At 42.0% G+C, this 20362-nt stretch overlaps 2 protein-coding genes across 3 annotated transcripts in view; one reads left to right on the top strand and one right to left on the bottom strand.

Moving 5' to 3' along the window:
- DOCK1 (dedicator of cytokinesis 1) overlaps positions 1–20362 on the top strand; it is a 280476-nt gene that overhangs the window by 110183 nt on the left and 149931 nt on the right. The gene's annotated exons all lie outside the window — the stretch shown is intronic.
- The window catches only part of INSYN2 (inhibitory synaptic factor 2A), a 41908-nt gene that overhangs the window by 20990 nt on the left and 556 nt on the right, over positions 1–20362 (bottom strand). Inside the window, exon 2 of the mRNA XM_027655184.1 lies at positions 7327–8500. Within this exon, the coding sequence (XP_027510985.1) occupies positions 7327–8495 (1169 nt within the window). The 5' untranslated portion in view covers positions 8496–8500. The remainder of the gene's footprint in view (positions 1–7326; positions 8501–20362) is intronic.

Raw genomic sequence — 20362 nt, 5'->3', positions numbered from 1 at the left:
TCAGCCTTCCTTGGAATGGCACTTTTCCTTGCCAGTTGACCTGTAACACAACTGATCCCTCCAGTGCTGCTCCATGACATGCAAAAACCATCACCACAAACTGTCACGGAAAGCTCAGAATTGTCCCAGTTTCACTCAAGTATTCTACAAACTGCTGCTTTTCCCAGGGCTTGCTTATAACATGGAAAAATGGTTCCGTGACAGGGAATTTTGTCTTCATCTGTCTTCAAAATTTCTCTGTTTGGCAAAGCTCAAAGAGAAGCCCATAAGAGCCATGAAACAATGTAGGAACTTCAGGTTTTTCAAGATTTGAGTGATAACAGTTCTGGATCTGTAATTAAAAACCCAGCAGTGACACAGAGATGCAGGGAGGATGGACAGATCCAAGTCTGGGAAGTTCCCACTTAAAAGAGAAGTTTTCCTCAGTCCACAGACCCCAGAATGGTCTGGGTTGGAAGGGCCCTTAAAGACCATCTCGTTCCACCCCCAGATCTGAATCCAGCTCAGCTCTCCATCATCTCTGATGTTTCTTTCCCTTCATATCCCTGGGTATGTTACACAGGAGTTTTTTTAAGAGTGAACTGCGTGTTCATGTCCCAGATCTGGAACCCAGGGTAGCTGGAGCCTCAACAGTTTAAAAACAAAACACTTCCATCTTAAGACAAGTTTTCTTCCTATTTTTTCCCCATTTTTCCCCAGTCAGGATGAGAAATAATTGTAGCTCTGTGCAAGCACAGGGGCTCAGGAGCAGCTGTCAGTTAGAACTCTGTTGTTTCATCTCCTGGTGAACGAACAGCAGTGAGAAATTTAACACTGGAAAGCTCCTTTTGGTCTCATTTTTCCCTGCTTGCACAGGCACCTGGCTCATGGCTCTGTCTCTTTGCATCCTGATACTGCCAAGAGCCAAAATGCAGTTATTAAAGGATTATTCTAATTGTGAAACCTGGGAATTCAGTACCTTGTCATCCTTTTTTAAAAGAAGACCGATTTAGCAGGAAGACTATCCTTGCAGGTGTTTTGGTAACATTGGAAAGCTCCTGATCCCTGGTAATTCCTGTGGATATACTGAGCAAGAACACTGTTTGCTCACACTGTTTTTAATCCTTCAGTATAAGACTTCACCAGTGTTTCCAGTTTTGAATTGTGGAAATTTGCTTTTCTTGGCCTTTGTGTCCCTATGCTGGAAAAGTCCTGAGCCTTAATTTCCCTTCAGAGCTGCTGATCCCGACTGAAACAGGGAAGTGTAGTGGGGAATAACATTTCGTCTTGGTTTTAAAGTCCAGTGAATAGCAACCAGATAGAAATCAAATAATTTTTCTGAGCACTTCAAGTACTTTCCCTTTGAATTGTGCCAGTCCAGTGTATGCAGATAAAAAGCTGGACTGTATTAGCAAAGTAAGTTATATTTTCTGAGACTCAGAACGTTATTAGTGTCTTTTTTTTTTTTTGAGAAAACAGAGTATTAAGATCAAGTAATTTTGCTAAAAATTTTTTTTTTGGATCTTTTTTTCCATGGACTGGTTGTTGGTAAGGGTTCACTTTTCCTTTTCATCCATCATTTGGTTGTTGAAAACCTCCCACCATTCTATTCCTCACAAAGGATGGATATAAACTGGCTGTGACAGCAGGATTATTTAAGTGCTCTCTATCTTAAATGTTATCGTATCCAGGTACTCTGAATTATTACACATTAATGCTCCAGGATGTCTGTGAACTGTGGAAGTTTGACCTTTTTATCCACTCTGACAATCTGATATGAAGCTTTGATTATCAGCAACAGGATAAATGTGTCCAACTCTAATGAAAAATTCTATCAAAAATATAAATCTCATCATGTTTTGAAGGCCTGTGAGTTACTGTGCTCTGAGATACTCATGTTACCCAGCCTTGTAGATCTAATTCCAGTGTGATTTTAGTGAGCTAATTCAGAAAAAAATGGAGTATGAGGTTAAACCTTGGCTGATCCTGGATCTTTTCCCTTGAATGATACTGCATCTTTCAATGATCAGTCTTAATTAATCCGGTTTCATTTATTTTTTCTTTGAATAAGGGAATTTGAAGGGCTCAGGGGTGGTCATGTGGACTGACAGCAAGTGTTGAAATAATTCCATGAGGAAATAGGGAGTTCTGGGATATGAGGGAATAGTTCCAGTGAGGAGGTGTCAGCGTGCTGGGGGGAAGCATGGAAGGGCTGGTTTATAACTTGGAAAACCAGATTTCTTATGGTGAGGGCAGGTAAATGGATTTTTGTGGCATCTTAGCCCTGATCCTGCTTTGGGAGAAGGGGAAATGAGCATCTGAGGGATGAGCTGTACTTGGGGAATGAGCACAGGACAAGGGGATGGGATCCCCACAGGCAAAGAATTTGGCTTAAAAACTGCTTTAGGGACCTAAAAGAAAACATAAATGGTCTTTGAATGCATTTTACTTGGTTATGCTCAGAGTTTAGTGTGACATACACACCTTTTTGCCTGACAAAGCACTATTAATAATTAGAATTAACTGTACACTTCCAAGAAGAGAGGGAATAGTTGCACAAATGACTTTAAGAAAAGGCACAGAAGGGTGTTCTAGTGCTGTTGGAACTAGAAAATAAAACCTGCTTCTAGGGTAGCCAAATGCTTCATTTTAACACTGATCTTTGTGGAAAGAGCTGAGAAAATGGTAGGTGTGGATTAGAATTTGAAAAAAACCCAACAAACACTCAACCATTAGTGGCCCAAGGATCACAAGATCCACAAAGTGCTGATCTGTGCAAAAATTGCTCCTTTTCCTGGCTCTGCCTTGGGAAGGTGAATTGTGACAATCTCCAAGGTGTTTTGGTGTGTCTGTGTGTGGGAATGAGCTGTAAATGATGCATAATCTGAAATACAGCAACTCCAGAGGGGGGAAAAATGAAGGATTTAGGAGGTGATGTCAGGAGGATTAGTAAAAGGAATGTGAGTGCTCCAAAGGACAGACAGGATGGATGAATATAAAGATCCCAATACTGGAAGTAAAGGCATTGATCATAGTCCTCTTCCCAAGGGCTGCTGTTACAGGCTCCAAAACCTGGTGTCACTTGCAATATGACACAATTTGTGCCTCACAGATGGAATGTGCCATGTTCTTTCTGGGTTTTGTGTCTTTATTTGCAGAGCAGCTGCCTTCTGCTGTTCAGCTTATCTAGTGCTTCCCTCCATTTCCAGGTTTGCTCTTAGAAATGGTTCTGTTAAACCTCTCCTTTGCCACGTCTGTAATTAAAAAAAAAACAAAACCAAAAAGGGGGGAAATCCCTGTCACATCATTTCTGAACTGGCACATTCCTGCCAAAGGCTGGGCTTTCAGGGGCTCTGCTCTTGTGAACTCCTTTAAGCTGCCTTCTTGTGTGAAATAAAGAGCTCCCTGGGTTTTGGGGGTGTGTGGATGGATTGAGCGAGACAGCAGAGGTTGTTACTGCCTTTATTTGCCTTGTCTCCTTGGGTTGAGCTGAAGAGCTGGGCTGGCTCCTGAAAGGCAGCAAAGCAAACAATCTGGCCAATAATTGCTTTGGCTCTCTGACTTTCTCCTCTGTTGAAGCAGAGGAGAAGTTTTTGTGACCTTGGGGATGATTTCTGACAGTGCTGGGAAGGCAGTACTTGGGTGAGGATGCTCCCTGCTCTCCCCTTTGGTGAGACATCCATCCAGACACATAATACTGGTTTATTTTCTGCTTAGGAATGAGAGTAAGAGCCACAAATATCCCTTAGTCACTGAAAAGCATGAGCTGACATTTAAATAACATGTTCTTTCAAAGCCTCTTCGAAGGAGTTTGTTGAGAACTCTTTAAATTCCTGAACCACTGCTGACTAATAAATGAATATAAATTATCTCTGAAACAGGTTCATTTAACTCTTGTCTAGTGTGTAACATTTGGCCTGTCAGAGTCAAAATACTGTGACTTGGTTTTGTGTGGCAAATTGAGCGCTTTGTTTATTAAAATTGCTGATTTGTTGTATAATGAGGAGGGCCAACATTTCTGTTCCTTTCCACAGTAAGGATTTAAAGGGCAGGTCATTGTTGTTCTCCAGCAGCAAAATATTTTTGATTACGTGTTCATCTTGTGTAATACATTTCCTAGATGTTATTAGCAAGGTTTTAGAATTATTAACTTGCATTTATGCTTCACACAGAGCAGAATTTGGCTTGTTAAATTCTGTATCTGAATACAGACAAATATGTCTGTAAGTGATGTAGATTGCTAATAGTTTCTCATATAAAACTGGAGCATAAAAATGGGTTTGTGTTGTGCAGCTGAACCCTGCATCATGTAATATTCAACATTTTTTTTTAACTCTGAGCTTAATTGAAGCTGCAGCTCTGCACTTTCTTCATGCCTGACTTAAGGCATCCAGCAATATCTGTGTTTTGCTGGCATATAATTTGGTTTTTTCATAGAAGCTTCCACATAGAAGGTGGAATTGCCACTTTGCCAAAGGTTTAGTAAATAATGATGGAAATAATACACAATTTTACTAATTTCCTCTGATACTGGGGGGGTCACAGGCTGGCTGTGCTTTTCCTCCTCCTCAGGTGGCTTTTCCCTTTCCTTCAGCAGATTTGGGAGTTGGATGTTGTTGCTAATTGCAGATGATGTAGCACTGACATTTTGGGAAGTATAGAGAGATGATGCTGCTGTCTTCAGAGATACTGCTACACTTCTGCTGGCATTGACTCATTTAGTGATGAATTGCAGTAATAGCAGTTCAGGACCTACAGCACATTAGTGAAAATGAATCCACTGAGCACCAGTCCCAGGGCACTACAACAGCACTTAAAGAGCACTGATTTCCTTTAAGGGAGAAAAATATGATTAAGGATTTTAGCTGTGCCTTTGTTTTCTGGGTTTGTAAATTATTTTTTTAACCAGCAGTGTGTTACTTGTATTTGTTTCTTGCAGTGAGTTGTTCTAAGGAATTTAATATACATAAGAAAACCAGGAGAGGTCCATAAACACAGAACATTTCTTCCTGCTTTAGCAGATGGAAGACTCTTGTATTTTATAATAAACAGAGATGGAGCAGTAGCACTGCTTTAATTTCTTGATATTAGCTGACCTAACACTTGGTTATAACAGGAAAAAAGACCAACATGCTGAAATGGAGAAGACACGTAATAATTTACCCAGTGCTGGGTGTCTGTGGCAAAAATGTCGAATGAATGCAGCAATTGGAAAGAATTATTCTAATAAAAGGATGGGGCAGCCTATTATTGAAAGAGTTGTCTAATTTGAGGGGAATGGGGATAAAGACAAGCTTCATGTTAATGATGTGTTGGTGCTTTGCAGGAGAACAGAGTGTTCTCCCAGCTCTGGAGTGTGAGCAGGGGAGAACAGCAATGGCCTGAGCATAATCTCCTCTGTGCAGCCTCCTTTAAAATCACCCAGCAGCTAGGAAATGAGGGATCTGGGATGCAAGGATTCCTAAAACAGGAGAAAATATGCAAGTTTGCATCTCCTTTCTTTTCCCTCCTTCCCCATCTTGACACCCTTCCTGCCCAGCACGGAGGGGGCATGTTTGGGTCGTGTCTAGAGCATATGCAGGAGCAGCTGGAAGTGGTTCCAAGTACACAGGAGTGCTACTAGATAGGCTCTTTTCAGTCAAATATAGTCTTGTAGACTCTAATGGATAAGTCTGTGTTTCTAAGAGGCTGTAGAGATGTTCTGAACTGGGGTTTATGGGTAGTTTCACTATTTTAGGGCTAGTACAGCTTTGCCAGGTTGAAATTATTTCAAGTCATCGACAGTTTTGTGCCAAGGGCATGCCCCTAATGTTGGCTACATTAAATAGCTCTGCTTCTGTCAGGGCAATAAAATAATAGGTATTTGCTGCACCTGTTGCTGTGCTATCTTTGGGAAGAGATAAAAAATGGCTGTATGATTGTCTGGAGGAAGCAGAGGTATTTATAGCAGGTGACTTGGTGGGTGGGTGTGGGTGTTCCTGCACACAGGGTTCTCGGGGATCAGATGATGAGTTGTGATAAAGAAAGAGTTTTTCTGTATTTTGGGATTTGACATGCTGCTTGACACTTCTGTCCAAATCTCCTTCAGTTTCTGTAAGTTAAGGGAGGCAGGGGAATTATTCTGAATAAAAATTTAAAAAAATTGAACCACAGAGTCGTTTAGGTTGGAAAAGACCTTTAAGATCATGAAGCCCGTGTGGCTTTCAGCTACATCAAGAGACTTCCTAGTCTGAAGATCCAGGACTTGATAAGGTGCTGATATAGATAATTGATATTGATATAGATAATACTGTAAAATTAACTAAAAGCACTAAGACTGTGTTGACAGCAGTGTCCAACAGCTGAGAGGACTTTTCAATGACAAACGTTTTTAGTTTTTAGGATTAACGTCATTTGTACATTCCAAAAGAAAGAGTTAAATTAAAGACGTACCTTTCTGGCTCAAATGAAAACATGGGCTGCTTCAAGTAGCACAAGCTGCTGGGTTCTTAATTTTAAAATCCTGATCTCTTCTGACAAATTGTGATTTAATTGCAGAAGTATTTAAAAGCACCCAAACAGTGCATATACATTTTGAGGTGTGTTCATTGAATAAAGATGAGGGAACTAAGGTGAGTCAGTCTGCAAAATGCTTGTTAAGGTTATGTAATAGAGGGATTGAACTGTCCAGGCAAACACTAAAGGTTGTACTGAGTTACAGTATTTATTTAATGCCTTATAGGTTGATTTAAATAATGAAAGATAGGGATAAACACAATTTTCTTTCCTTCTGCTTGAGTTTATTGTGTTGAGCTGTGTGAATGCTGTAAAAAATGCTTTGATATTCAAAGTTTTCATTTCATTTCCTTCTGAAAGAAATACCATGAAAAATTCAGAAGGTGAGAGTAAACCAGACAAGATTCATATGCCATTAATGGTATTATATTAAGAGTTGTAATTATATCCCTTAATCTTAAAAAGGTAAGTCTCTTACAGAATTAAGGTTTTTCTGCTGCTTTTCATGCCGTGTGAGGAATTATGGTTAATGCAAGTTGCTGATGTGAAAGCATCCTCACTAATCCTGTTTGGAGAGCGGCTCATTCTGTGCTCCAAGGAAAAGGCACAAGATGTATTACAGGCCCTTCGTTAAATAATTACTTAATTAGATCCCAGGACAAACAGATACCAATCTGTGAACAGTGCTGGCAGGTTTCCCTAGGATCGGCCTCTAAAAAGCAGCAAAACTTCACGTGGGAAGCACCACGTGTGCAGCGGCGGGTGCGTGTTGACGTCAGCAAGTTCAAGGGCAGGATTGTTAGAAAAGACATTTTAAATCAGCTTAAACTCACGCAAAAAGCTTCTACTCACCCTTCTCTGTGAGCTTCTCCTTTCTCGAGCTCCTGTATAACACCCAACAACACCTTTATGGTTTCCTGACTAGAGCTGATCAAGCTTTCCATCATCTGAAGCTGCGCTTTCAAGTCCACAACTTCGGTGTGAGGCACGATTTGTTGGCATTCCTCGCTCAGAGCCACGGCCGCCTGGCAGGGTCGACCCTCCTCCACGGGCGAGACGTTGACCTGCAGGGGCTGGTCATTACATTCGGTGGCTGGGCACCGTGCCCGCGCTGCGCACGCCCCGGCATCGCCCGCCGCGGGCTGGACACCGTTCAGGTGCACCGTCCTCCTCCTGTCCTCCTCGGCACACGGCGACCAGTCGCCGAGGTTGGGCAGGTCGGGCTGCGAGGCTGGCAGGTAAACGGCGGCCACCTCAGTCTTGAAGACCCTCCCGTGGTGGAGGGGCTGGGCGGCCTCCTCGCCGCTCAACCGCGCCGCCGCCGCTCTCCCCCGGCTGGGCGGCCGTGCGGGCTCGTCCTCGGCGGGGTCGGCCAAGTTCGGGAAGGGAGGAGGAGGCGGCTCTTTGGGAGAACTGTGCAAATCGCTGCTTTTCCAGGTCTCGGTGCCGTCGTCGTGCGCGCCCGCGTTGGCGCGCTCCGAGACATGGGAGATGAACTCGGCCGTCTGCAGGCTGCCGGCCTTCCTGCCCCACGGAACGGCCTCCGCCGAGCCCCGGCCCTCCCTGTCCTTCACATCGATCAGAAACCCGTTGTTCTCGCCCTGCAAGGTGTCCACGGTCGAGGCGCTTTTAAGAATATTCCCTTTTTTCCGATCCAGAGGGAAGGTCTGGTAGCACTTTTTGAGATCGGGGGAAGTCTGAACTCCTGTGCTCTTGGTGACGTTGGGGATGGACCTGCGGGCGGGCACCGTCATGTACTTGCGATACGCCGTCTTGTAGGCGATGGCCTTGGCGTCCCTCTTGTCGGGGTCCTGCGTGCTGGAGGTGGACAGCTGTTTGTCCCTCTGCTCGTTCTGGGCCTCGCAGATATCCTTAAACCTCACCTGCAGGGCTTTGTTCCGTTTCTTGATCTGCCGGTTGGGATCCAGCGCGTATTTCATCTCCAAGGCCAGGGAAGCCGCTGGCTCGACGTCGCTGTCCGAGGCGGTGAGTAAGCATTTGCTGGGCTCCTTACTCACCATGATGCCTGCAGCCAAAAACAGTGCAAAAAACCTCATATTACAAGACAAGTGCTACTTTCCCCCCTCAGGTTTGCAATATTTGGGCTGCTTTCCTACTCTTCCCCCTCAGGTTTGCAGTTTTTGGGCTACTTTCGATGCACCTGAAATGGCTGCCGCTCGCAACCGATGTGCTTGGCTCCCTAAAGTCATAGTCCTTCGTGTTAGATTTTGGGTTTTCTAGAGAATTCTGCTTTTTGTCTTGGTTTGTGAACACCTTCTCCTCAAAGGGGAGGATTCCTGGCAGCAGGAGTTTTTCCAGCCCCCTTTTCAGAGGACAGGGATCATGGCTGCTCGCTCAGCACTCGTGCTTCCCTGCAAATCAGTACGTGCTCCCAGTCCCTGAATTCACGTGACAGTTAATCAAAACTCCAGGGAAAATGAAAAATAAGTGTCTTTGTGCAAGTAAAGAAAACTGTAGAGCTCTGACCAGCCTTAATTCTCCTTTAGTGCAAATGTTTAGTAGCAAGAAGTGTCACACTGGTATTATTTTTTACTCTGGGCTTGCTTACCAAACACATTCTCCTGTCTGATGTATTCAGTGTCTTGGCAAGAAATTAATTGGTTGTTAGAGGTGTCGTGATTTGGATTTTTATAAAAATTTACCTCATAGCCAAGCCTAAATATAATCTAAATATAGATTAATTATTGTTAGCAACTGGTTGGTGCTGCTGGATGCATAGAATTTATGAACTAGTGAAGTTTGTGGGAGAAGTCAGCAGTGCATCAATTAAGGGCTTGCTTCAAATGCAAACCAACTCATCCTTTCCTTGAGGCAGTAAATGCCTTTATGATACAGCTACTTATCCCAAAGGATCCTAAAGCACTAAAAAAACCCTCAAAACCTGTGATGATTCGCAGAAATTACTTAATCTGCCATTGAAATATAAACACCTCCTCAAGGACAAGAAGATGCCAAACACCCCCCCCCAAACCCAGCAGCTCTGTGGTTGTTCAGATCACAAGGGAATCTGTAGTAGCAGGATAGTTAAGATCTCATTTTTACACCTCATTTGAAGTTGTCATTTTTACTCTCCTATTGCACAAATTTCTCCCTGAGACTTGCTGAATTACCAAATTCCCACTTAATCCAAATATTCTGCATGTATCTCCCACTTAACCACAGATGGACCCTCAGAGGGACTCAGAGTATGATGTAAAACGAGTAAAGGGACTTTCAGGTGTATTAAAAATGAGTTTTTAATTAAAATTCCTTTGTCTATTAAATAAAATATGTGGAACTCTTGAAGAGTTAAGTGCCACGATAGCATATGTTTTATAAAGCACAGGGGAGTCAATCCTTATGACTGGTCTATATTTAGTTTTAATTTAAGAAAGCATAATGGGGAAATTATTTTCAGTGGAAAATTGAATGTTTATGAGTTTTAAAGGCAATAATAACACTTCCCTAAAGATATTAAGACACAAGATGTGCATGGTTGGATGTCTGGGTCAAAAGATCTCGTGCAAAGGTGTCATTACTTAATTTTTTTCTTAACATTTTAATTCCCTGGTCCCAGTAATTTTTTAACAGGTAACTGAAATATTCTAGAATCCACTTAGTTTGCCTTTTCTATGTGACTTGTGAGGCTCAGGTAGAGCTGAGTGAGCTGCACTTGTTTGAGGAGGGGAAGTTTCTGTCTGGCTCTGTGTGATGTAGTGGAGAGTCTGTAGAAGAAAGCAAAAAGAGGGAAAATGCAGGACAAAAATGTTCAGATAATGGATTTTGAGGTTGCCAAACTAGTTTTCCTCTAGACATGTTATATATACAGGCCTAGTAGCTGATACCAAAGTGACCAAGCTCCTGTTTTTGGGGAAAAGAATGAAAGATGAGAATTCTAGGGGGAAGCCTGAACATTAAATTGGAGTAGAGTTATCCTTTTGTGCTGGGCTGGGGGGAAAGATCAGTTATCCCTGTGCCTTTAATACATGATATACAAATACAGACAGATTGTGAAGGGAATAAATTGACTACATATGAATGTCAGGAATTTTTTGTTCTCGTAGAAACCATAAATAAGGAGCTTTGTTAGGGTCCTGTACTGGCTGTGTTAGGCTGTATTTTAACTATAAACTCGTTTGTGAGTCAAGTTATGGTTTTATTTGAGAGAAATACTGCAAACAGAGCCCCACTGGGTCACAGCTTCCAATGATGGGGATGGTAGGAAATCCATTCATCCATCCATCCATCCATCCATTCATCCATCTATCTAGAGTGGGATTTTTGCAATGTTTTAGTGAAGACAGTGCTGTGTAAGATACAAACCTGATCCATTAGCTTGCAATTGGACGCACATCAGCATTAGACACTGAAATATGTTGTAAAAACTACTGTCAAGCCCCAAAACTCTGCATTTCCAGTCATGTAGAACTACTGGAAGCCAGTGTTCCAAAATGGTCTGGTAAATTAATGAGTTTACCAAAAACTAAATACAGGAACATAAAAGCCATTAGTGTTCGAATCTGCTAATGTGAGTTCCTGCACTACCAAAAAATTGCAGCAAAAATGAAATGCTGCATTTACAGAGATGTATAATACTCAGTAATTGCTTCTGAAAAGAGAACACATGTTTTTACCCAAAAAAAGGCTTAAAAAAATTGACTCTTAGCTCTGAAAGTCACCCATTACAGCCATCTCTGAGGATACCTCAGAGATGTCAAAGTGAGTTTTCGGGCACTTGGTTATTTGACAGCAGGATCCGTTAACGTGCAATTTATTTTCAAGTATTGGCTTGATATTTCATGAGTGCCTCTGCCCTGTCTCAACTTGCAGGTTATTTCACTACCCCTTTAATCCCATCATTTTTGGGGCTGCAGAATCACTGGGTTTGTTTGGAATGACTTACATGGAGTCCCTAACCCAGATAAAACCAGGAGCCCGGTGCTGTTCTCTGGAGTGGATAAACGGGGAACTGTATTCTGCAGTTAATTTTAAGCGTGTCTTTAATAGCCAATAAATTGATTCTTCACAAAATTGCTTGTCTCCCTTTCTCAGCCTCCCAGGCCTGATTGATTTAGCTGATCTGGAGTTTTCTATTCCCACCAGTAGCTTGGAGTAATAATTTCATAGATATCTGTGATTAAGAATGACAACAACCAAAAGAACTCGATTTTTTTCTGAACCTCGCTCGGTTCTCGGTGTCTCCAAGGGGAACTCTCTGGGCTCAGCTGATAAAAGAACAGCTGAGCAAAGAGTGGATAGTGAGTTAAACACCTCACAGGGAAGGGTTTATATAATACCTCCTGTTTGGTTTCAGTTTTGGGTTGGACGAGGTGTTGCCTCCAATTTTGAGTAACTTAAAGCGTCCTCTCCTCAGGATTTTTGGATACTTTCGGATCTGAGTTTCTCCGTTTGCATGAGCACAGACTTTGTGGCTCTCTCTGTCAAGCTTTGAATTTGAATTTTAGTTGCAGATGCCAATTACATACACATAATAGATTTCAACTGTTTGTCTGTAGTTACTCCCAACAAACCCTGATTTGCTCAACTAAATATTTAAGTTATCACACAGCTTACTTTTTCAGTTTTTAGCTTTGATCTGTTTATAAACTTCTGGCTGATTACCCTTAAGGAGTGTTCCCCTATGTTTGAATATGGAAATAAACTATTAAATAATAATAATTAAAAAGCGATGCACAGAGAAGCCTTAAGTTAGTATAAAATCTTCAGGGGAATTATGGAAACCAACAGTCCTGTTCCAGGGTATGTCAGCAGGTAAAGTTTAGGTACAAATCTTTGCAGGACCTTCACTCTGCATCCAAAACTCTGCAAAGTCACTGCCCTGGAAGGGGGAATTACAGTGTGGAATTTCCAGACTGGTTGGTTAACGAAGGAAAAAGAGATTTGGAGCTCTAATTATATTATTAAATGTAATTTACATTTTATTTCTGTCAGTGTTATGCTCCAGAAGCAGACTCACAATGTGTTAATACAGACTGGACCTAAACTTTGCATGTTCCAAATGCAGGTGGAAGGCACAGATTCCATGTATTCCTTGTATTCTCAGACCAAATGAAGGCTTTGGAGATACAGCTGAAAACATCTGTGCACGTGTTAAGAGCACACAGGATTTTGTGTATGGCTGTAATAGCTTAAAATCATGCAAAGGGTTGCAAATAATTGGCCTTTTCTGTGTAAAGGAAGTGATCTGCAACATCTTTGGGCTCCTGAGTATATCCAGGTTGTGCTTCCTTGTGAGAGATCCCTGCTGCCTCACTTGGAATTTTTATATGCCTAAATACTACCAGAAAATGCTCATTTTTTGCAAAAATTACTTGATGTCTGTAAGTCTTGTTAGTGTATACATAGGCTATCATACAATTCTGTTGTTAAAAATAAAGATTTGAAAGAAACTTAGATTTACTTTGTATAAATAAATACAATATGTTAATTCTAAATATCCCATTCATTTTGACTCCATTAAATTAGGAGTCTTTTCATTCTTTAAAAAAAAAATCTTAAAAATCATATAGTATTATCCTAAATATTAATAAACAATGTCCAGTAACAAGATAAAAATGCTGGAAAATATGAATTAGCTTTTAATTATTAGTTGTTTGCAGAAAGTTTGCCTGTGCTACAACGTTTTATGGATTTTTAATACATAAAGACTGAGGATAAATTATGACTTGCAGATAAATTCAGGGGTGCAGGTGTGCCCAGTTTTTGTGGGGTAAAAAGTGCTGCTGACTATTATTAGGAGAAGTGACGTGGTGGAGCAGCCTGTCATCATTTTATCACAGAATTGTTCATGGAGAATAACAGAGTTTGCACTCCTGCTAAATGTCAAACTAGTATTTTTTTAACTCTGTTTGGAAACCCCGAGGCACCAAACTTGAATTTTCTCTCTCTTGAACCTCCTTATTTATTGCTCACTACTGAAGCCATTCTTCCTGCTGCATTTCTAAGTGCCTTGGAAGTCTTTGCTTTGGAATAAACAGGATCATATGGCATTTGATTTGTCTTTTCTCCCCTCCCATCCACTGGCAGGCTCTGGAAGAATGATGTATAAAATCATATCCCAGCTAATGGCTGAGATACCCAATAAATGCCTTTAAATGCTTTTGTGAGCTTCAGCTTTAGAACTAAATGGCAACAAATAAAATGTACGATTTAATATGCCTGGAGAATTTTTAGATAAAACAGGAATCTATTGGAGGATAAACTATTTAAGAATTTCCTTACGAGCCAACCCAGCTGAATGCAGCTGGTATATGCAATTTTCTCTAATTTTGACATCTCTACTGTGCTTTGTGAACACAAATTTTAATAATACTTAGGTTTTGTTGCTTCCTATATTGTGCATAAAATTAAAAGGAATCCATTCAACGTGATAAACTCCTGGAAAATAAGGGTTATGTAGAATTTTGCAACGAATAGTACCATTATCAGGAGATTTGCACTTGCATTAAGAACAGTGCAGACTTATGGGGTGAATTAATAACTATTAACTTCCTACTGGAACAAATGCAATGTCAGAAGATACTCCCTGCGAATTCATAGTGTTCTAATGCCAAACATTTGCTGGGATTTAGTGTTCTGGAAAAAATCATAGAACTGTTACAAGAATTATGCTGCTTTTTCTTACTGTGCTCTGCAGCTTATGGAGAATAGGAGGAGCAAAGGTTTATTAACATTATTTTGCCATGGAAATCTGGGCAACTACTTGTCTGGGTTCCAGTGGTACTGGCAGGAGAAGGATGTGCTGGGGATGTGTTGCTGAGAGAATCACTCTCAGTTCTGCTCTCACTACACTGCACTGTCTTCCAGGAGTCCAAAAGCCACACTACTTTCACTGCAAGGCTTTTTCATTTTTATGGACCTTTCTGTTAAATAATTGAAAGGGCAAGCTGTTAAAAACAAGAGCTTAAGGACAGTTCCTTATCTGCATTACTGGGGAATGCTCAGTGTTAATTGTTCTGAGTCTACATCGATGGGTTTTGTGGGTGTTTAAGGAAAAAAACCAGCCAAACCACAGGGGAAAAGAGCAGTTCTGCTCCTTAGCTTTGACCAACAGGTCTTAAAACTGTTGGAGCTCTGGAGAGAGGGATCTGAGTGCTGGGGATTGAAAACAGACTCACAGAATGGTTTGGTTTGGAAGGGACCTTAAAGGACATCCAGTCCCACCCCCTGCCACGGCAGGACCACCTTCCACTAGCCCAGGTTGCTCCCAGCCCAGTCCAACCTGGATGTGAATACTTTCAGGGATGGCCTGTGAGCACCTACAGCAACTGCAGCTGTTTTTTTTTCCTTCATCATAGGTTTACAAATGTTGGGCAAAGGGGAAGAAGGAGATGCAGGTTCCAGCTCCAGGCTTGGATCTTGCATCCTTGATTTTGCTGTGAGGTATCGGAGAGGCACCACAGCAGCACAAGAGATGCAGATCAGAGCATTCCCCTGGGAATGCAGGTGATCTCATCCTGTGGAAAGGGTCTTGTGTAGCCTGTGCTGGAGCTTCCTCCAAATGGGAGATGACAGCCAGGAATGACTTCCCTGAGGTCACTGGTTGGAAGGCAGCAGAGCCTTGTCAGCTTGTTCTGCCTGGATTAGAGTTACAGGCAGACAAACTTGGGAGGGTGTGAAGGTGTGTTAAATAACTCAGCTCGGTAATTTAGGTCTAAAACCTGACATCATTAGTGGGATATTAATTGGGGAATAGTCTCAGTCAAGGAGTGTATTTGCTCTCCAGTGCTGTCAGCAGGCACCATGAAATAAAGGCTGTGTCATTTTTCACCTTCTCGAGCAGCACATTCCTGAAGTTTCTGGTTTAAGCAGGTTCTGGCTCTGCTGGAATTGTGAATTATCCATGTACAGCTGGATCTGAGTGTGCTGATTTTGGGGAAAGTGCACAGATCAGTCTGATTTTGCTACAGCAAAGTCTTGTACAAAAATGAGTTTAGTTACCCAAAAAGAGGAATATAGGTAAAGCAAAAAACTGTGCTTCGGTTGCTGTGCTGCAGGGGAATAATGGTCCCTAATGCTGCAAATCTTCATAAAAACTGGTTCTAAGATGCTTTGGAAATGATGTGAAGGAAGAGCCAAACTCTGATGTGAGGAGAAGTTATCTTAAGTACGAACATCGGTGTGAACGCCTCAAATCTCAACTCCCAGACCCTCAAGTTCTCATCCAGCATGAGGACTTGGGAGAAGGCTCGGAGTTGATGGATAGCACTGGTGCAAACAGCTCATTCCAGGTCACCAGGGAACACGTTTTTGGTTCCATATGGGAAGAACTGTGTGGAGAATGAACAGGGAAGCAATGAGAGCAGGCAAAGATGGTGTGGAGATGTTGAACACAATGCTCCCAGGTTTTGTGGACCTGAGACAATGTGGAATAAGACCTTAAAATAATCATGGTGTCCTTGCCTGTGGCAGGGGGTTGAAACCAGATGGTCTTTGGGACCCCTTCCAACCCAAACTATTCTATGATTCTGTCGTTCTGGATTTTAGGATGGGTTGTTTGTGATATGGATGATTAGGAAGTGCATGAAATAATTCAAGACCCTGTTAAGAATATTTTTGTCTGAGTTATGTACTCTGCCTGTGAAGCTGCAGAATGGTGGCTGAGAACTCCCCTGTTATTAATGAGAATTGGGTGATAACTCCAGAACTGTCTGGGTGAGGCACCACAACCAGACAGATAATTTGCATCCCCTTTATTGTGGCTTTGTGTGCTTTTATCACAAGGTGTGAATGCGAGAATGTAACACATTATTCTCACCGACTTGCTCAACTAGAACTACCTAAAATACACAGATTCCTCTGGAATTCAGCAACTTAGGCTCAGTCTGCAAGAAGGGCTGTGTGTTATCAGTGTTACCAGGCAGTTCAGGCATAATTTCTGCTGAGTGACTCTCTCCAGCAGTGGGATGTTTTATCTGTCTCTCTGTCAGCTCCTCAGAGATATCGCTGTGTTTTATTTGCCGATGGCCTTGATACACAAAAATGTGTTAAACCGATCCACAAGTTAAATTTCTTTACTCATGGATGTCTCCTCATTCATTTCTGTTGGCATTTGCGGAGAATAATGAATATAATAACAAAATGGGCAGGAACAACCCAATCACTAATGGTTTGAAGGAGACCCTGGGCTCATTGTAGATAAATACACAAACATTAGTGATTTTACTGAATCCTCTCCTCTTCCTTCTCCCAGGAGGCAACTAATCAAACCAAAACTATTTTTCATGTTCCTAACTTGAAAATACAGCCCTGAATCGACACACCTGCTTAAGTGGGTTTGTACTGAGAATCAGAGAGTCCCTGTTCCAGTTTTAAAAGTCATTTCCACCATGGTTGGGCTTTATAAGCTTTCACCTGACCAAATCCTTCCAAGCAACAGGATCAGAACCTTGGCACGAGCATTGGGAAAAAAGAAAATGGAAGGGATGAGGAAGGGAAGGTGTAAAACAAGCAGGGAAGGTGGGGAAGTGCACAAAACAAGCAAAGCCTTCTTTTTTTTTTAACTTATGACAATTCCTCCTCACTTAGACCAGATGGAATGAGCTTTCCGTGCTTTTGTTTTTAAACTGGTTTAATTTTGTAGCTGTGTGGGCTTTATTTATAGGCATGTTACAGCAATCATGGGCAGGCAAAAATAACACAACTTGCTTCTCTTCCCCATGGATGTCATAAACATGAGGTAAGGCTGGGGTTTTGTGAGATGTTTAACTCTTTTTGATATGGGCTGAGTCTGAGACGAGGTATCAGCGATGTGCAGAGTCTGGGGAATGGGACATGTGGAGCTCCAGCACAAAAATCTCTTGTAATGACAGATATAGAAGTTCAGATCTGCACCCAAATACAGCAGGACTTGGAGGCCTTCAGCTTTTAAATCCACCTCTGTTTAATTCAGACTGTGAAAATGTCCATTACCCTTCTACACTCTGTATCAGATCCAGCAGATTTAGCTGGAAAAACTACTTCTGGAGTAAAATCTGGCAAAGTGGACACCAAGATTTGCTGTTTGATCACTGAATTGTTATTTTTACACCCAATTCTCTTTGCCTGTGAGACTCTACTTGGATGTGGAACTGGAAAGCAGCTTTAAGGCTCTGATCACCCCAACACGGGGCTGTGCATGTTCATGAACAAGGTGAACTGTTGTCAGTGTTAAGGGATAAGTTTTCTGCCTGAATGTAGTAAAATTGTAATAAATAACCTTCAAAGTGAGGATGTGCTACACTACAGTAAGTGAATTGAGTGCATTCTGTGTGGTCAATAACAATTTAAAATTGGCAGTATGTAATGAGTCGTACTTGTGTGTGTTCATAGGTTGTACAGCATTTTCTAAGCAAGCACTGATTTTCAGAAGCAACTCCCACTGAATTTACCACTCTGAGATGATTTTTTCCCCATAAAATATGCTCATGCTCTCATTTCCATAAAGCCTATTTAATTTGCAAACTGATTAGTAAAAATACAAAGGGGGTAAGGGCTATAAAGTAGATTTGTTGCTTACATGTTTTTTAATATCTCACACAAATTCTCAGCAGTTCTTTAAATCGTGGCTGTCAGAAAGCAGAATATTAACAGCTAGTTCAGATAATCACGTGAATTTTTTATGCTCTCAGATATGCTGGATTTACTATCATTTCCTCAAGTGTGCCTGAATTATGGGACCAGACATCCTCCGTTCTGTGGTCAGAATGGCCTTGAGACATCACAGCTCAAGAGCTTTGTGGAGGTATCCTGACATTTTAGCCTGGATTTTTGGCAGGCTCATAGGTTTTCCCTGGCTTTCACCACCACATCAGTCACGGCAAAGGATTGGCATGGCTAAGTTTGGCTTTTAAATTCTGCAGAACAAAAACATCAGTGTTGATATTTCCTTGGCCTTTGCAGAGTCTGTGGTTGAGTTTGGATCTCCAGGTAACTAATGGTGTGCTGGGGTGACCAGTAGGGTTTGGGCACTGGTGGTGCTGGTCAGGAAGATGATTTGGCAGCTCTTGGGCTCCTTCTCTATGTTCATCTCCACTGAACTTTGCTACTCTTTGTATCCCCTCTGATTTAATTAGGTGTAAATTCTAATATATAATATTGTATGTGTGTCTCTCATGCAAAAATGCTTCGTCAGTGCAATAGTTAACTGGGAAAAAAAACCACAGTGATGATCTTATAAGCTACTTGTTTGTGAGCTTAATTAGTAGAAGGGTGCATTGAATATTAGGTGCTGGCCCTCTTGATAAGTAACTAACACTTTCTCTTCTGGTGCTCTTGCCCAGCTGCTTTTATGTATCAATCTGAGGGAAAGGCACTGATTCCATTCAAGATTAGAATTATCTTGAGCATCTTGTTAAAAATCCACATCATTAATAATGATGGAGTCCTAAAGAACACACATTTTTCATCAAGGGCATCACAAAATCCTTACCAAAAAAAAAAAAAACAACAAAAAACCTGATTTAATATCAGCCTTCCCCATTCTGTGAAGGCAGGATGCTTTCAATGCAGCAGCACCTTAAACTCCGGAGCAGGAATTTTATTTTAGAACTGTTAGAACAATTCCATCTGAGCCTTTGGATTAGCAATATACATTATGGATTTCTCCTGAAACCAGGGACCATATGCCATCACTGTAAGGCAGAATATCCACCTCCAGGTAGGTGATAAATGGGTAATACCTGAGCACTGAGATCTTTTCATCTGAATTTCTAATGTCAGAAGAAAACCCAGCTTTTAACTTAGGACTGGTATTTGTAGTGGAAGAGAACAGATCATTGTAGTGGAGACAGAGCAGGCTCGTAGGACACCAATAGGCATCACACCAAGAGTAAGGAAATACGTTACTCTCCCTGCTTTTGTATTTTTACTATAGGTCTGTTCCCTTGAAATTCTACATTAAATTCATCTGAGTACATGGCTAGGACAGTTGCATGTCATGTGGTTATTTTTATTTATTTATTTTTAGCTAGTAGTTTTTCCAGCCAGCAGCCTGATTTTAACCTTGGTACATGCAGCATTCCTGGCAGCACTGTAAATGTGAACGGTGAGCACCATGGAACACTTTAAGAGAGGGAATAAATTCCCAGTTTATATCAGACCTGACCTGTTACTGGTTTGCCTTTTGTTACCACTTGCCAGCAGGGAAAAAAAAAAATTGGTTCTCAGAGGCTGGAAAAAACAGGTCTTCCCAAACTTCCCGATCCTAGAGCCTAATGAGTTAAATTTTCCTCCGAGCAGGATTTGAGCTGCTTAGACACACAAGGTCAAACGGAACCGCTCCATTCCCTATTCTGACTCGTGCAGAGAGGGGGGCACAGCTCCTTTGGGACAGAGCCCTCGGGAGACGGTGACATAAGCAGGGAATATATTCCCTGCTCCCAGCATTGCAAGATGTCCCTATTTTTCTGGGGCCGGCTGCCCCCCCGCCTCCCCCAGGCTGATCCCAGCGAACTGCAGTCCTGCATCCCCTCGCTGCCGTAACTCCCTGTAAACATGGCATTAAGTACAGGCGTTGAGGTCACGGGAGAGGATTTGCACTAGAGGTAGGGAGGCAAGATGGAAATGCAGAGCGGGAAGCTTGGGATGCCTTGCAGGATGCAAGGACTGTGACTTCAGGGATGGATCCCTGCTACCTTTTGTCCCGTTTTCCCACGGCGTTTTCGCGGCATCCCCAATTTGTGCCGATGGTGATGAGGGACTTGGGTGTATTAAATCGTGAGAGCCCTGCGTCTCGATATTCACACTTCACTGAATAGCAGCAGTTCAGCCCCCGAGGAGCATTTTTGGGTTGGTTTGGCTTTTAATAGCAAGTTAAGGGATGAACGCATCCGATGCTCCTCCATCGCCGCGCTGTGCGGACACTTCATTAGGACGGCTGAAGTTAATA

This window comes from Corapipo altera, unplaced genomic scaffold (assembly GCF_003945725.1).
Source record: "Corapipo altera isolate COAL_440 unplaced genomic scaffold, ASM394572v1 180, whole genome shotgun sequence".
Lineage (NCBI taxonomy): Eukaryota > Metazoa > Chordata > Aves > Passeriformes > Pipridae > Corapipo > Corapipo altera.
This window is presented reverse-complemented; position numbering and strand designations above follow the sequence as displayed.